This window comes from Onychomys torridus, chromosome 3 (genome assembly GCF_903995425.1).
Source record: "Onychomys torridus chromosome 3, mOncTor1.1, whole genome shotgun sequence".
In the NCBI taxonomy this organism is placed as follows: domain Eukaryota; kingdom Metazoa; phylum Chordata; class Mammalia; order Rodentia; family Cricetidae; genus Onychomys; species Onychomys torridus.
In genome coordinates, this window is record NC_050445.1 from 148,606,319 (window position 1) to 148,622,294 (window position 15,976).

At 43.3% G+C, this 15,976-nt stretch overlaps 1 protein-coding gene across 3 annotated transcripts in view; it reads left to right on the forward strand.

Moving 5' to 3' along the window:
• Positions 1-15,976, forward strand: part of Ptpro (protein tyrosine phosphatase receptor type O) — a 212,408-nt gene that overhangs the window by 181,760 nt on the left and 14,672 nt on the right. For all 3 annotated transcript variants that reach the window (XM_036182201.1, XM_036182202.1, XM_036182203.1), the window contains 5 exons: positions 1,033-1,114; positions 11,285-11,375; positions 14,182-14,258; positions 15,124-15,258; positions 15,499-15,621. In XM_036182201.1, coding sequence (XP_036038094.1) covers positions 1,033-1,114; positions 11,285-11,375; positions 14,182-14,258; positions 15,124-15,258; positions 15,499-15,621 — 508 coding nt within the window. The remainder of the gene's footprint in view (positions 1-1,032; positions 1,115-11,284; positions 11,376-14,181; positions 14,259-15,123; positions 15,259-15,498; positions 15,622-15,976) is intronic.

Below are 15,976 nucleotides of genomic sequence, written 5' to 3' on the forward strand. Positions count from 1 at the left end.
ACTAAAATTTTAATATGAATTAATGTCATCAATTAATCTACCAGATTAGCTAGTCAGCAGCTTTAACCAAATACCTAAGCCATGCTGTGTAGTTGCCAATGGGGTGCGGGACTGCACACAGATGGGAGAGGCTGGATACCTGACCCAAATGGGAAGGCTGGGATTCGAGGAGAAAATACAGCTTCCTGTAGGATGGAGAACAGGTTGGTGCAGGCTGCTTCTAGATGAGAAGAGTAGCAACTAAATTGTACAGAACAAGCAAGTTAAATCCTATTCATAAAAAAAAAGAAGCTACCACGGTGTAGAAACTTGGCTTGGATGTGTAGAAACTCGCTTGCACTTCTGAACCATGTCTACAGTTGTGTAGATTTACCAGCTTAAATTCAGTTCTCTCAGGCAAGACACTTGGCATTTTCTAGCTGAACGCTCCATCCTGCTGGCCAGAGCCCTGCTCTGGGGTGATGCAGCTAGCTGCAGGATTCCCTATTCTTAGAAATCTCTCTAACAAGTCTCTGTATGTTTATGTGAACCCAAGGAGGTGGCAATGGCATTTTTTCAATGACTATGGTGAATTTATGAGAAGTTAGGTGGTTATCCAGTCACATTCTATGTAAATAACAGCAAACCACAACTCAGACAGGTTCTTTCTCATATGCCAAGTTTCTCTAGAAATACACATAAAAATACATGTATGTGTATTTCTATGCACATATATCCAGCACATAAACACATTTGTGTATTATATGTGTACATATGTGTGTGTGCAAGTGTGTATGTAATGTATTTTTTGCTAAATTAAAGGCGAAGTGTAGATCGAGTCTAGACATCTCTAGAAAGTTTAGTGTATATATACTTTTTCTAAAATTATATTGCCAACTGACAGCCTTAATTAAAGAATGTAGTAGCAATGAGTGTTCATCCTGGAAAAGGAAGACTTCTATTTTTGCCAAGAAAAGTACCAAGTGTAGTGTTAACCAATATGCTGCCCATTAGGTTGATCTTTAAACATTCTTTTCTTTGTGTTTCACAAAGCCCAGTTCAGCTAGATGACTTTGATTCTTACATCAAGGATATGGCCAAGGACTCTGACTATAAATTCTCTCTTCAGTTTGAGGTGAGTGATGAGACCTTTTCTCCCTTCTGTGATGAGCATGCTGTGGGATGGTTGACCCCATCACTGGGTGGCACATGTGACTGCTAAGCAAGGAAGGCTATTGACCTCCTGGGGGTAGGGGAAGTTTAGCTTCTGGGCCAGATCAAGGGGCCTCCAGGATTGGCTAGAAGACCCAGGACTCAGAGAACTCAAATGCGGGGAGGGAGAGAAAAGGAACAGGTTCAAAGGTAAGCAGACAGGACCGAGAGATGCCATACTTGAAAAATCAGGAAACATCAAGAGGAGGAAGGATTAAAAGCAAAAGCCGACACCTGGCATTGCCAATACCTTCCAGGGACTTTGGTGTGTTTTTGGGGGGCCAAAGACCATGCGGATGGTGGGTATCCACCCCTGAGTCCCCTAGGTGTATGACAGCCAAGGGCAGAGTGCTCATTAAGCTGGGACTCCAAGCAATGCTGCTGAACACTTCTTGCTGTTAGATTTTCTTCCTTTTGAAAACCCAGGGAGAGAGCGTTGTTCTACACTCCCTTCCCTGGAAATCCACACTGAGTATGAGACCATGTGCCCCCACAGCAGAAGTGAGCAAGAGGCAGAACAAACTGGGCCCTTGCTTCTGCCACACCCTGGCTCCTCACGTTGCAGGCACCAAGGCAGCTGCACAGACATGTGATTCCAGATAAATGGAGTGACTGTGAGCTTTGTAAATTTTGTAGTTTTCTTTTGAAATCTAGGTTCTCTTTCCCATTAAAGTAACTGGTTTTTATATCATTTATTTTTTTCCATATTTTCTTGATCTTCATCAGCCAAGGACTGATTTAGTCAACAGAGGCCAGCAGTAGTCTTGTTATGAGCATTCTTTCAGGGAGTCTGAGGGTGAAAGGAATCTTTAAAAAATGTTTCTTACTATATATGCATGTGTGTGTGCATGTATGTATGTATGTATGTATGTGAAGGGACTCTACCCAGCTCTGCCATGCTGAAAACCACTAGATTACATTCCTAAAGGCAGCCACCAAGGTCTCTTTCCTTATTTGGCCATGTCCTGCTCCTGAGGCTGACGACAAAGGTCCAGCTGTCACAATATTGAAGTCCAGCAATCAGAAGCCCCCTTTGGCTCACCTAATTAACATGGCAGTTAAAATTAAACACCTCATCCTAACACAGGGTTTTTCCTTTTATATTTATAAATGGTCATTTGCCTGTGTGTCACATCTGTCTACTGTCCAGAGGCAGTCCTTTGTGCACTCCCTCATAGACAAATCCCCCTTCTCCCTCTCTCTCTTGTTCCCTTCCCTTCTCCCTCATCCTCTCTCTCCTGTCTTTGTCTCTTCTTCTCTGCCCTTTGTCCCACTGGAGCAAATAAACTTCCTTTGTGCTGAGAACTTGGTCTTGGGGTGTCCTGAGCTGACACTGGTCCCTACAGTATATATGTATGTGCTAAGTACATATGTGTATATGTATGTATGTATGTATGTATGTATGTATGTATGTGCCACAATGTATACATAGATAAGAGAACAACTTCCAGGAGTCAGTTCCTCCCTTCACCACATGGGGCCCAGGGATCCGACTCATCAGGGTCATCAGGCTTGGTGGCAAGAACTGAGCCATCTCACTGAGCTGTGAAGAATCTTATTCATTACCAAATACAAAGCCCCCAAACTACCCCCTGTCTTGATAAATCTCACAAAAAGCCTGGCCAGTTATCTATTCCCTACAGGTGCATATGAAATTATCAATATAACCCCCTGTTACATCTCAAATAGCAGAAATCCAATTATATTTCGGGGTCTACAGTAAGAACAGCATTTCAGAAAGTAAGTCACTGGAAGGAGAACATTTTTAAAATATTAATAATAAGCCAAAGCTGTAAAAACCAAATAGTTGGATGACTATAGTGGTAATGAAAATTTGATGGTGTATCCACACCTCCAACCTGAGTAAAAGTTTCTTCATTCCTTCAAGGTCTGATGCTGTATAAGTTACTTTTCTGTGGCTATGATAAAAAGTACCCCCAGCAAAACACAAATTAGAAAAGAAAGGATTGTTTTCACCTCGAGTTCCAGGATGGACGAGACCATCATGGTGGGGGAGGCATGGCAGCAGGGTGGAGGAAGCCTGAAACAAGGAGGCAGAGAGAAAGGAAGAGGGACCAAGCTGTAACTCTCAAAGCCCCTGGGGATGTGCATCTTCCAGCAAAGCTCACAGTCCTATAACCCGCTCAAACAATGCCACCAGTTGGGCACCATTGCTCAATCTCACACGCTGCTGGGGGACATTCTTAATCAAACCAGCATAGATTCTATTGGTGCACAGCTAAGAGTCATGACCTTTGCTGAGGACTCACAGTCTATGCCATCAAACCAGAGTGTAAATATTACTGTGTTTTAGAATTGTATAGTTATTTAAAAGTTCAATGCTATTTTCTGGTTTGAAAAGAAAAAGAATGCTTTTATTGTAACTAAAAGATAATTCTAACCAACTTACACCTAAGTAAAGAGAGCTTTATTGAAATGAGATTACTATATCTTGTGTGATCGAAGGAAGGGCTGAGTAGATGAATCTTGGATGTGTCTCAGGGATGGCTGGAAGCTTGAGACAGACCTCTGATAGATCCCTTCTTCCTCACTGCTCTCCTGTGGTCTTGACTTCACTTTCTTCCACTGTAAGCCAACTTCTTTTTCTCAATGGAAAACTCAGTGTCTGCCTTCATCAGGGTTTCTATTGCTGTGAAGAGACATCATGACCACAGCAACTCTTATGAAGGAAAACATTTCATAGTGGTGGCTTACAGTTCAGAGTTTTAGTCCATTATCATCATGTGGAACATGGAGGCATGCAGGCAGACATGTTGCTGGAGAAGGAGCTGAGAGTTCTTATATTTTGACCCATAGGCAACAGGAAGTGGCCTGAGACACTGGGAGTGGCTTGAGTATATATGAGACCTCAAAGCTCACCCCCATGGTGACACATTTCCTCCAATAAGGCCACACCTACTCCAACAAAGCCACATCTCCTAATAGTGCCACTCTCTATGAGCTTATAGGAGCCAATTACATTCAAACGACCACAGTATCCAACATCCTCTCCCCTTAGCTCTCTTCCCTTCGCCTACACCTCCTCTACCCCTCCACATAGCATTCTCTTGCTCATCTGTGCTTTGAAAATTAACAGGTAATTTTGTCCAGACAGTCTGGGTCATGGTGCCCATTCTAACCAACTAATAAAGGAGAAAAAGTCACTTAAAGTCTGCCAAGCAAGATAGTGTGACCAAATCACATTAAGTGAGGGATAGCTGTCTTCCTGGACAAAGATGAGGGACTGATAGATAATAAGCAATTTATGTACTAGCTTGAAATACCATACAGATATGTTTAAAAGAATTGTACAGTTTATATGCTAAATGTTCAATTTATTACGTGCTTGGCTTTTATATGTTCAATATATGAATGAACATTTTAATTTAGTTTATAACATTTCTATTTATATTTAAGGATTTCTATTTATTTGGCCACTAATAATTCAATATTGGGGGTGGGTCACACTTTTCAAAACCTCAGTTTCTTCATATATGAGACAGGTAGGTTGAACTAGATTAGTGATTTCCCACTGAGCAAGAGCTAGTCAGTACCCAAGAAGGAGTATGGTGATATGTAGGAGCGGATTTAGTTAGTGACTTGGGTGGAGGTGACTAACAGTATATAGTATATAATGGGGGAAAGGAGGGGAATTAAATTTTTCTCAAGGCATGCAATCAGGAAGTATCCTCGCCTAGTAGTACTCCCATGGAAAACACTGGGCTTCATGCAGAGCATTGTGCAGCATGCTTTGCGATGCCTGTGTGTTATAGTTCTCCAGAAAACCCAATGCCATGTGCACACAGAGCCAGCAGGATTGTAGAAAGAGTGATTTGTCTTAAGGAATTGGATTAAGACAACTAGAAAGTCTAGTCCTCAGGACAGGCTGTCCAGCTGGTGAACCACAGAAAAGTTGCATTCCTGAGTCTGAAGGCAGTAGGGAGCAGAATTCCCTTCTCTGTCAGAGAGTTTAATTTTTTTTATTTCCCTCTTAATTCAATTAGTTGATTGGCTAGGTCCCACCCAGAGTATAAACAGTAATCTTCTTTACTCTGGGTCCACTGAGTTCGTCACATTTTGCCAACTTCCTAACAAGCTCTAGTTTGCTATGTGGCCAAACAACTGGGCACTGTAGCCTAGCCAAGCTGACACACAAATGAAGCCGCTGTGTCAGGTTTTGAAGAAAAGTTTAGGGCTTTTACTGTTAATAAACGTTTTTCACACATCTCTATCATTAGTTGTGTGTGTAATAGACTTGGCGTCATGCTCACTCTATGTGCACGATTCAGTGGGAAATGCTGGGATCTTTATAGCACATGCTTGGGCTGTGTGTCTTGGGCTAGCATTTGCTCAGCCAAAGACCCACTGGTTGTCTTTCCTTTCTCCCTGCAAGCCTCCAGTCAACTCTCAGATTTTCACAGTCCACAATGTCCTCAGGTTGAGTATGATTTTGTCACCATTTTCGGAAGCGTTGTTCTCCAAGGACTGTTTTCTGTGTATATGTGTGTATCTCGCCGTCACATTAACAGTCTTTGGATCCTCTAGTGCTTTGTGTTCATAAATACTGAAACGTAAGAGGGAAAATTCTTCTAGTTATAACAGTACCTCAAGAAGGCATTAAGATGATGGAACAGCTGGGTCTAGCTAAGCCTGGAAGCTAAAACAGGAATTTGTTCTGTTCATATGAATGCTTATACTACTTGAGTTCATTTCCATACTGACATGGAAAGCGCAAACATGCATTGAGAAATTGCATCATTTGTAATCATTATGCAAATTGAAGATAATGCCTGGATTTACATGTGTTACCAATACAGTTATAAGACGTAAATGAAGCTCTATCAGTTTCTACTTCCTATTCTCTAAAAATTCCCTTTCACTTGGTATCTGATTTGGGAACTGTGGGAAAGACTGATTATTCTTCTGGCAGAAATATACATTTTTTCCTCAAGAAGGCTGGGAACTTGAAAGGGGACAGCTTCATTTCTGATGTTTCTGATAAGAAGGATTCTATAGAACCTGACTTCAGAGCTTGAGGTGGGACCTTTCACAAGGCATTCCACGTACCCTTTGCTTTCCCTTTGGCTTCTGGCATTTGTGATTGACTGGAACACAGGTAAAGGCCCTCACATTCGTTGTTCAGAAATATGGCTCCAAAGACGATTATAAGACCATGTTACATGCTACGTGTCAAACAAGAGGTGGCCTTTTCTTTCTGAGAGTGGCTTCTTACTCTTGTACTGTCCTGATACAAATTGCATCTTGGTCTCCAGGTCCTTGAGAGCTGTTGTAGACGTGCCTAGGGTTGATTTCCCGTTTCTACTCTTCCATTACCCACTCATCAAATCCCCATCAGTACTGTATCTTTCCTTGAGGTATGTGTAATGGATTGAATTGTGCCCTCCCACATCTGCTGAGGCTCTAACAATGCCCTGCCACAGGATGATATCTCATTTTCTGATAGGATCATGATAGATGGAGATGGTTAAAATGGTCAAAATTTAAGAGGTCATGCTATATGCAGCTGTAGATGAATGCCCCATTAGAAGCTAAGAGAAGGCAATGAAAAATCCCCACCACAGCCACCACAGAGGGGATGTGGCCTTGCTGATACCTTGGTTTCATGTTTGTGGACTCCAGAGCTATGAAATAATACATTTATTTGGTGTTAAATCAACATACTTATGGCATCTTGTCCTGGCAGCCCCAGGAGACTCCTAATGCCACACTAGACATCCCCCTTGATGGTCACCTGGAGATAAGCAAACTCTGCGATTCTATTGTACCATTAACTTGCTGTATATGGGACCTCCTCTCCTCCTCCCTCCCTTGCTCCTTCCCCATGGATCTGTGGTCTATCAGTCCCGATCACATGCCTCTAAGGCCCAGTCCATTCCAAAGTAAATACACGGGATTGTCCTCTGGCAACCGTGCTGCTGACTCTAAGAGCAGATCACAGTAGGTGTTTGTTTTAGATGACGACCAGCTGACTATGTTCCGCCAGTCCATGTAGAAGGCCTAGCCTCATTGTCTGTGTTTGAAGGCGAGGCCCTTTGGAGTTAATTAGGATGGAGAGTCACAGAGCTGGGAGTCTAGGGGTGAGATCAGTGCCTTTATAAATGAAACTGGTGAGTTTGCCCTCTCTCTTCCCCCAAGCTTCACATTGCTAAGACACAGGAGTACACAGGAGCTGACAGCTACTTACAAGTCAGAGATTAACACTGAGATCTACATTGTTGGCATCTTGGTTTGGGGCTTTTTAGCCCCCAATGACTGAAAATAATAACATCCTTTGGTTAATACCACAACTCTGAGGTGTTCATTTATGGCAACAGATATATCCTCTCTCTCTCTCTCTCTCTCTCTCTCTCTCTCTCTCTCTCTCTCTCTCCCCCACTTCCCTCCCTCTCTCTCTCTTACACACACACTACATACACATATACACGCATATATACACATACTCACATACATATATACACATACACAATACACATACACATACATACATACATACACACACACACACACACACGTACAAACACAGTACATATGCTTGTGCTTTCTCTGGAGTTGGATACGTCAACAGTCTTTAGCCCAGTACAGACACCTCTGGCCTGGGTGACTACATTAAGCCCCTAGCAAGTCATCACTGAATCCTCAGCTTAAAACAACAGATCTACTCTCTTGTTGTCTGACTCAGGAGCTGCCATGGGGGGTCATCAGAACCACTCTCCCTCTGGAGGCTCTGGGGACAGCACCTCTTTACCTTGCTCAGGCTGTGGGGGTCCCCAGGGTTCCTTGACTGGCAGCTGCACCAAGCCAGATTCTGACCCCATCTTTACATGGCTTCTCATCTCATAATCCATGGTGATTTATCTCTGTAAGCTTTCACAAAGGGTCACATTCATAGGTCCTAATATGGACACTGCCTCTTGGCGAACACCATTCAACACTCTAGAGATGTCTGCAATAATTAAAATCTATGATTGACTGTATTAGAAGCAAAACAGGCAAACAGAAATCCAAAAATGATTCATGTGGCTTCAGTGCATTGCCCCTACACTTTATCTTAATGAAGACTTAAGCCTCTGCTGTTTCCATATGGTTGGAAAGAAAATAACTGCGGAGTTACTGAACTGGAAACTTGTGGTCTTCCACTCTGTGACAAGCTAAATTACAAAGCCTGCAGAGCAGCTTGAGCGTCCACGTAGCCCCTGCTCTGGGGCATCTACAGCTGGGAAGGTAGCACTCCATTACCAGTCTCTCTCTGAGTCAGCTTCCGCACGCACTGCCAGCTCTCAGCCCAGCCTGTTGCTCAGATTTCTTTTGTATCTTTTCCAGTGGCTTTTTAGTCCATGTCCTAATTGGGGTGTGAAAGGGGGGCTAAGGAGAGTTGTGGTTCTATTCACACATGGCCAAGGAAGGACTCATCAGAGACCCAAGGCAAGCAAAGCAAAACAGACATAACCGCACCATCATAGAGTGTCTGGGGTGACATTGGCATTTGTTGGGTTTGATTACTCTGATAGTACTATAAGCCAGCAAAGAATTGAGAAGTTATAAGATTTATTTGGAGATAATTACACTGATGTTGAGGAGATTTGAGTCAAAAAGACCTGCAGTTTATAAGTGGCACACAGAACAAAGGGGGATATATTGACAAATTATCTCTTTTTGACAGATTATCCTTTATGGGGTTTTTCCTAAAAATTAAATTAAATTAAATTAAATTAAATTAAAAAATAAAAAAGTCCACTTGTAAATATTTTAATCAATGGAGGAAAAAGCATCATTTAAATAATTACTCTAATTCACCTGAAAAGATTAATACTGATTTAGGCTTAGTTTTCCAAAGCTAGAGACTTTCTGGTGTCCCACAAGAGTAACATAGCAAGCCGCTGGAAACTCTTTAAATGAGAAGCCTGTCCGATTGCAATGGCAACTTTCTGCCTTAAGACACGGGTAAAAAGGTTTTGTTCCAAATAGGGGAACAACTTCACATTTTTACTGAGGCACCAACTTGCCAGTTTCTCTTTAAGAACGGCTACCAGTTACTCCAAAAAGCTTAGAATTTGTCATCTTGAGAAGCCAAAACATGATGAAGCATCAGCAAGAACAAGAAATCTGGGTCATTGAGGTGATTTCTTCCATGTTGATGGCAAACGTGCATGCCAGTGTTGGTGGATAAAGTCGATAGCAAGGACATCCAACTTGAAAGAGGCCTGAGACCCAAAGCAGATTCCTGAAGCAAGTGCTTTGGAAGAACACTTGAATCAGGTTGCAAAGGATGTGACGATCTCTCTGCGCAATCACCTGGAATATCATCAAATATCTTTTCCCTTAAAAAAAATCCTTCAGCGATTCCAAAAGTCTTCCTCCACAGTAAGCATCTAGCTTTTGACTCATTTTGATTCCTTCTCAGTAACAACTGAGAAGCAACTTGAAGTGTAAAGCTTGTGTGCCTCACTGTACCCTAGGAACAATTTCCTTGGGTAAAGTGTGAATACTCCAGAATTCAGATCAGCAACATCTGTTCAAAGGGCTGGCAAGAGTGGTACCCTACCTGTAATCTCAGCACTCAGGAGGCAGAGATGCGGTGGGGGGGGGGGGGATCTTCAGGGCAAGCTGGCTAGCCAGCCTAGCTGACTGACTCCGTAAGAGACCGTGTCTCAGTAAATGGAGAACAATTGAAGAAGATACCAATGTCAACCTCGGGCCTCCCCACACAGGCACACCCACATACATGCCAACACACAAATACACACACACACACACACACACACAGAGAGAGAGAGAGAGAGAGAGAGAGAGAGAAGAGAGAGAGAGAGAGAGAGAGAGAGAGAGAGAGAGAGAGAGAGAGCTTACATAAACACATACAAAAAATACTGAACTCTTTAAATGTACGCAAAACATATGGTAACTGGTCAGCTTATAAATTGAAGCACACTATGTAAGTAATACAGAGGGACTCCGTCACACACAATCACGGGGCACTCACCCAGACACACACCTATAAAATAAAAACAATAAAAATACGTCTTGAAAAATGTTTCAGGATATTGCTGGATTTGCTGCTTCAGTTAGATACTGAAGAATCCCGGAAACTGCCATTCCCAGAGACCGTAATGTGGACAGCTAGGTGACCTAGGACTGTGCAAACTCCTTATGTTCTAAAAGACAAAGGGAGGGGCAGCTGGCACCCCTCTTCCAGAGGTGTGCTAGTTATCTGCTTCTCTGAAAATACCAACGCGTCTTCTGGAAAGGGAGTCACAGGACGAGTTACAGGTCAGCCGATGTCAAGAGGGTCTTCTTCCAGTCTAGGGCTTGCTCAACACGACCAGCTCATCTCCATTTTTCAGACATTCCGAGACTGTTCATCCCGATTTTACAGCACAGAGATGGCTTCCTGCTCCTTTCTCCCCTCTCTCCTCTTTCATCACTTCTTTGAGGCTTATTGCCTATGAGAAAAAGGATACCTGCATCTCCTCATAGAATAGGAAAGGTTTACGTGAACAACTTACATGTGAGCTTCCCTCTTCATCATAAACCTGGGAAGTGTTTCCTTTCCCAAGCCTCCCACACTCCATCTGCCGCAAAGACCTTGCTTCTCGGGATCATCTGTGAGAAACTCAAGCTGTTTCTGCCCCATATTGGACAGCACATCACTGCTGCCATGCTAACCAGTGACCTTAAAATCCCTTCAATGCTTAGTTTTCCCACTCGCAGGTGCGCGCGCCCGTGGGGACGCTTCTACTTCAGGCTGTGGGTCCCATTCAGGTTGTCTCCTCATCCTGCGAGCAGCAGCTTTCCCGGCCATGAGCTCTTTCTGGCTGGTGCTAGAAGGACAGGAGAAGAAACCAAACTAAGCGAGCATGTAGTGAGCTCCCATTTCACCTAAGTTCCCCAGATACAGACCGGAGCCAGCTGACAAGGACAGAGCGGTTAAGTACATTCTGCCCTTAAAATAAGCTGCTGCACTATCATCTAGCCAAGTGCATGCTGTCGTTTTAGACATGCAGAGTCCCAGGTGAAGAGTGAGCCATCCAGTCCATACTGTGTACAGAAACTCAACCCTATTCTCTCTTGTTTGCAGGAGCTGAAACTGATTGGACTGGATATTCCACACTTCGCTGCAGATCTTCCACTGAACCGAGGCAAAAACCGCTACACAAACATCCTCCCATGTAAGCCTGAGACAGTCCTGATCCCAGCCCTGTCTTTTCAAAGGTCAAAGCACTGCAACTGCAGCTTGATCAAGTTTCACAGGTTCCCAGCCAGACTCAGGGGCAGTCTGAATTGCAGGGCTCTATCGCTGCGGTTTCCTGGGCCTAACTGGATCTTACAGGGTGGAGGGAGATTTCATTACACTGCTTTCACATAAATTGCTTCTGAGCAGAAGGGACTAAGCATCTGGCCCTTTGGGGACCAAGGAGCTTAGCTGAATGGGGACCAGATAATTGTGCTCTTGTGAAATGTTCTCTGTGAATTCACTGGGAGTGAAGGGGTTAAGGCAGAGTGCAGCGTATGAATGCCTTCTGCTCATACCTGGTGAGTTCAGTGGGAGTTTAGCACTCTGTACTAAAACAACATTCAAGAGAGGGGTACTAGAAAGTATGCATAGCGCAGCTATAAAGCCTGTAAGACAGACTGATTTCCCATCTCTGCTGCCCTCAGGGCTGGCTAGGAAAGAAGGCAAACAGGGAAAGAGGAAAACTAAAAGTCTAGGAAGACATCACTCGTCTTCATGTGGTTTCTTGATAAAAGCAAGTAGAATTATAATAATAACATTTCACGTCTGCTTTTCCGATTAAGAAGTCCCCAACAGCCTTTTTTCTAATTGACACATTCAGTACAATTCAATGAAGTTAGCAGTCAACAAAATATGGCTACTTTGAAGCCAATACGTTTCAGTAATTTAGAAATGTTTATACTTTTAAAAAATTCTTACAATTTATTCTGATCATATTCTTTGTCCTTCCCCAACTCCTCCTGTGTCCTCCTCACCTCCCCACCCACCCAACTTCATATGTTCTGGTTCTCTCTCTCTCTCTCTCTCTCTCTCTCTCTCTCTCTCTCTCTCTCTCTCTCACACACACACACACACACACACACACACACACACACACACACACATCCTAAAAAGCAAGAAATAAAAATCAAAACAAACAAAAATCAACAAAGAAAGGTTGCAAAGAGGGAAAGTGGAGAGCAATGAAAAATATGGTCACAACATATGACAGTTAAGTGCAATTTGCTTTAAACTTTTTAAAATTAAAATGTAACTACACCATTTCTCTCTTTCCTTTTCCTCCTTCCAGCTTCTCCTGTCCCCTCTTACTCCCTCCCAGTTCATGGCCTCTTTTCCTTTGAGTATTATTGTCTCAAATCTGAATACAGCCTGCTCAGGTTATTTAGTGTTGTTCATATGTATATGACTTCAGGGCTGACACTTGGAATTGAATAAATTCCTAGGAAAGACAAATTCTCCCTTCTCCGGCAGTCATTAGCTGTCTGTGGCTCTTTGTCTGGTGGTGGGGTCTATGAGATTCTCCCTTCAGTGATAGCATGTTTGTTTGAGTTGCCCTGTTTCACATCTTATTCAGATGCCCACATTCTTATGATCTCACGAGTATAGTGTCCCTGTCATTTCTAGGAGACACACGCAGACTTCCTGTTCCTCTGACTCTTACAAACTTTGTTCCCTCTTCTACAATGTTCCCTGAGCTTAGGTGCAGGAGTTGTATTGTAGATGTACCCACTGGGGCTGGGGACTCATGACCAGTTGGTCGCTGTATTTTGACCAGTTGTGGATTTCTGTAATGGTCTCTGTCTACTGCCAAGGGAAGCTTCTTGGATGAAGAGGAAGAGGTACACTCACCTGTGGATGTAGGTATTTAGAATGCAGCTGGGAATTATTCTTCTCTAGTAAAGTGGTGATCAGAGGTTCCTCTAAGATTATGGCCTCACCAGCACTGGGTTGTCACCTTAGTTTCCAGTACCAGGTCCTATTGACCTATTGAGTGGACCTAAGTCCAACTGACAGTTGGCTACTATCAAGAAGAGATTTTTCTTCATGAAGATCAGCACCACATAGGGTGAATATATATATTCACACACACACACACACACACACACACACACACACACACACACACTCACACACACACACACACACACACACACATATATATATATATATATATATATATATATATATATAATAGTTTTAAAAAGAAATTAACAATATAATTCAGAATAAACTAAAGGAAAAGAATAGGGAAAGTAATCAAGATGAAAAGCTGAAATCAAAACAGTCTACAATAATACTATGACAACACAGAAGAGAGCCAACAGGAATTGGGGTGGGAGATATAGGTTGAGAGGACACTTTAATTTCATAGACATGAACAAGTCTAGGGGTCTAGACACACTGTAAGGACTGTAATTACTAACATGTGTGGTACACTGAAGAATTTATAATAGAGTGGGCTTTACATACCTTTCCCACAAAAGAATAACAAGTGTGATATGCTTGTTTGATTAATTATAGTAGTCATTTCTTAATACACACATGGGTGAAAACACACACACACACACATGATTAAATTCTATGCCCAGCAACAAAAAAGTTAAACTAATAGTATAATAATAATAATTTCAAAAGGCTCCTGGGTCTTCTATTCTCATGAAATGGGAATCATACATTTAAGCTACATACTACAGCTTTCCATGTGGTCACAAAGATATTTTAGTTCCTGCCCGAAGCATCTGCAGATGTTTCTTGCAGAGGTGGAGGAGCCGAGTGGCTGGAATCTAGTCATGTGTTATCTAAAGGAGAAACTAAGGCTATAGAATGTCTCTAGTATGGGAGTACAGTAGATTTTCTCTTTCCTCAGGGCTTGATTTAACTTGATATGTGATAGAGACTGTTGGAATAATTTTTTCTTGCATTCTGACTGTTTAATGTATCTTTTTCCTTGTTCTTCATAGATGACTTTAGCCGAGTGAGACTAGTCTCCATGAATGAAGAGGAAGGAGCAGACTACATAAATGCCAACTATATTCCTGTAAGTAGAAAAAGAAAATCAGGCATCCTAATGCTCAAAACTGCACAGTCCAGGCAGTGGGAGACCACAGGCACTGTGCATGTGTGTGAGGTGAAGAAGAGGCAGCTGTTCCTATCTAAAAACTGAGCCCAGGGAGCAGTGAGCAGTTGAGCAGTTTCTGTTGTTCCTGTTCAGAATATAGGATGCAGTGGTTCTCAACCTTCCTCATCGCTGCCCCCCCTCGACCCTTTATACAACGCCTCACGCTGCAGCAGTCCCCAACCATGAAATTCTTTTATTGCTCCTTCATAACTGTAATTTTGCTACTGTGCTGAATCATAATGTAAACATCTGATATGCAGGACATCTGAATTGTGACCCCTGTGGAAGGGTCTTTCGACCCCCAAGGGACCCACACATTGAGAACCACTATCTGATAGAGGGAAGGACTCACAGACCCCTGTGAGAGAAGAGACCAGCAGGGGAAAAGGAAGGTGGTGGCACTGAAGAGCCTCTCCCTGTGTTTAGACTCCAGGGCCCACATTCACAGGGTTACACCTGTGCACCTGTGCATTTAAAGCAGCAACAAAGATTGCGGTTGACATGCAAAGGCGTGGGCATAGTTTGATAGGTTCCTACAACAGAGCGCTTTAAATCACACATAACTTAAAATCACACCGACCCGTACAATTCCTCTGAATACCTCTTTCGGGATAAGGCAGAGGAGATGCTATGTAAGTGTGTGGTCCTTTGCCAGCCTTGTCATCAGCTAAATGTCAGCTGTCCTCACGAGCATTGAACGACGACCACCAGCATTTGCTAGTGACGGTGGCTGGTGAGGTGTTAACGTTGTCACTCACTCATCTTTCTGTCACTCATCTTTCAGGGATACAACTCACCGCAGGAGTACATCGCCACCCAGGGGCCACTGCCAGAAACCAGAAACGATTTCTGGAAGATGGTCCTACAGCAGAAGTCCCATATCATCGTCATGCTCACTCAGTGCAACGAGAAAAGGAGGGTGTGTACCTATGTGCCGTGTGCCTGTTGGCCACGCCTGCCCCATTCACAGCCCACTCACGCCCTGAATGCTGTGTCCACTGTCAGACAAGCGACTGGACTTGCTTAGTTTTCACCCTGACCACGGGGCTGTATGTCTCTTCTGAAATGAGGGTTGTCGCTGCCCCTCACTGAGCACAGACTCTGTTTCTTCCCTGCCTTTTTGTTTGTTTGTTTTTAAAAGCATTTGTTTTTGCCTCAGGTAAAATGTGACCATTACTGGCCGTTCACAGAAGAACCCATCGCCTATGGGGACATCACCGTGGAGATGATCTCTGAGGAAGAGCAGGAGGGCTGGGCCAGCAGACACTTCCGGATCAATTACGTAAGTTTTCAACAGATTCAGGGAGGGTGGTCTCCAGCCCTCCACTTCCACCGATACGGTCACACAAAGACCGGGAGATCAAACCATCACTATGTAAGATTGTGAGCACTTGAGGCTCTGTCTGTCCTGCTGCTACCTGCAAGAGACAAAAGATCTGACTCAGTACAGTTCCTATTTATCAAGTGTTATATGGATGAAATGTTGTCTTCAAAGGCCAGAGGAAATGATAGGAAAGTCTTCACTGGCCCATCTCAAACTTGCACAGGACTGTCAACCCCAAGTGAGAGGGGTGTGTCCTCATTACTTGCCTTAATCAGATAAGAGTGACAGCAAGGTATATGAGGCATGGGGACAT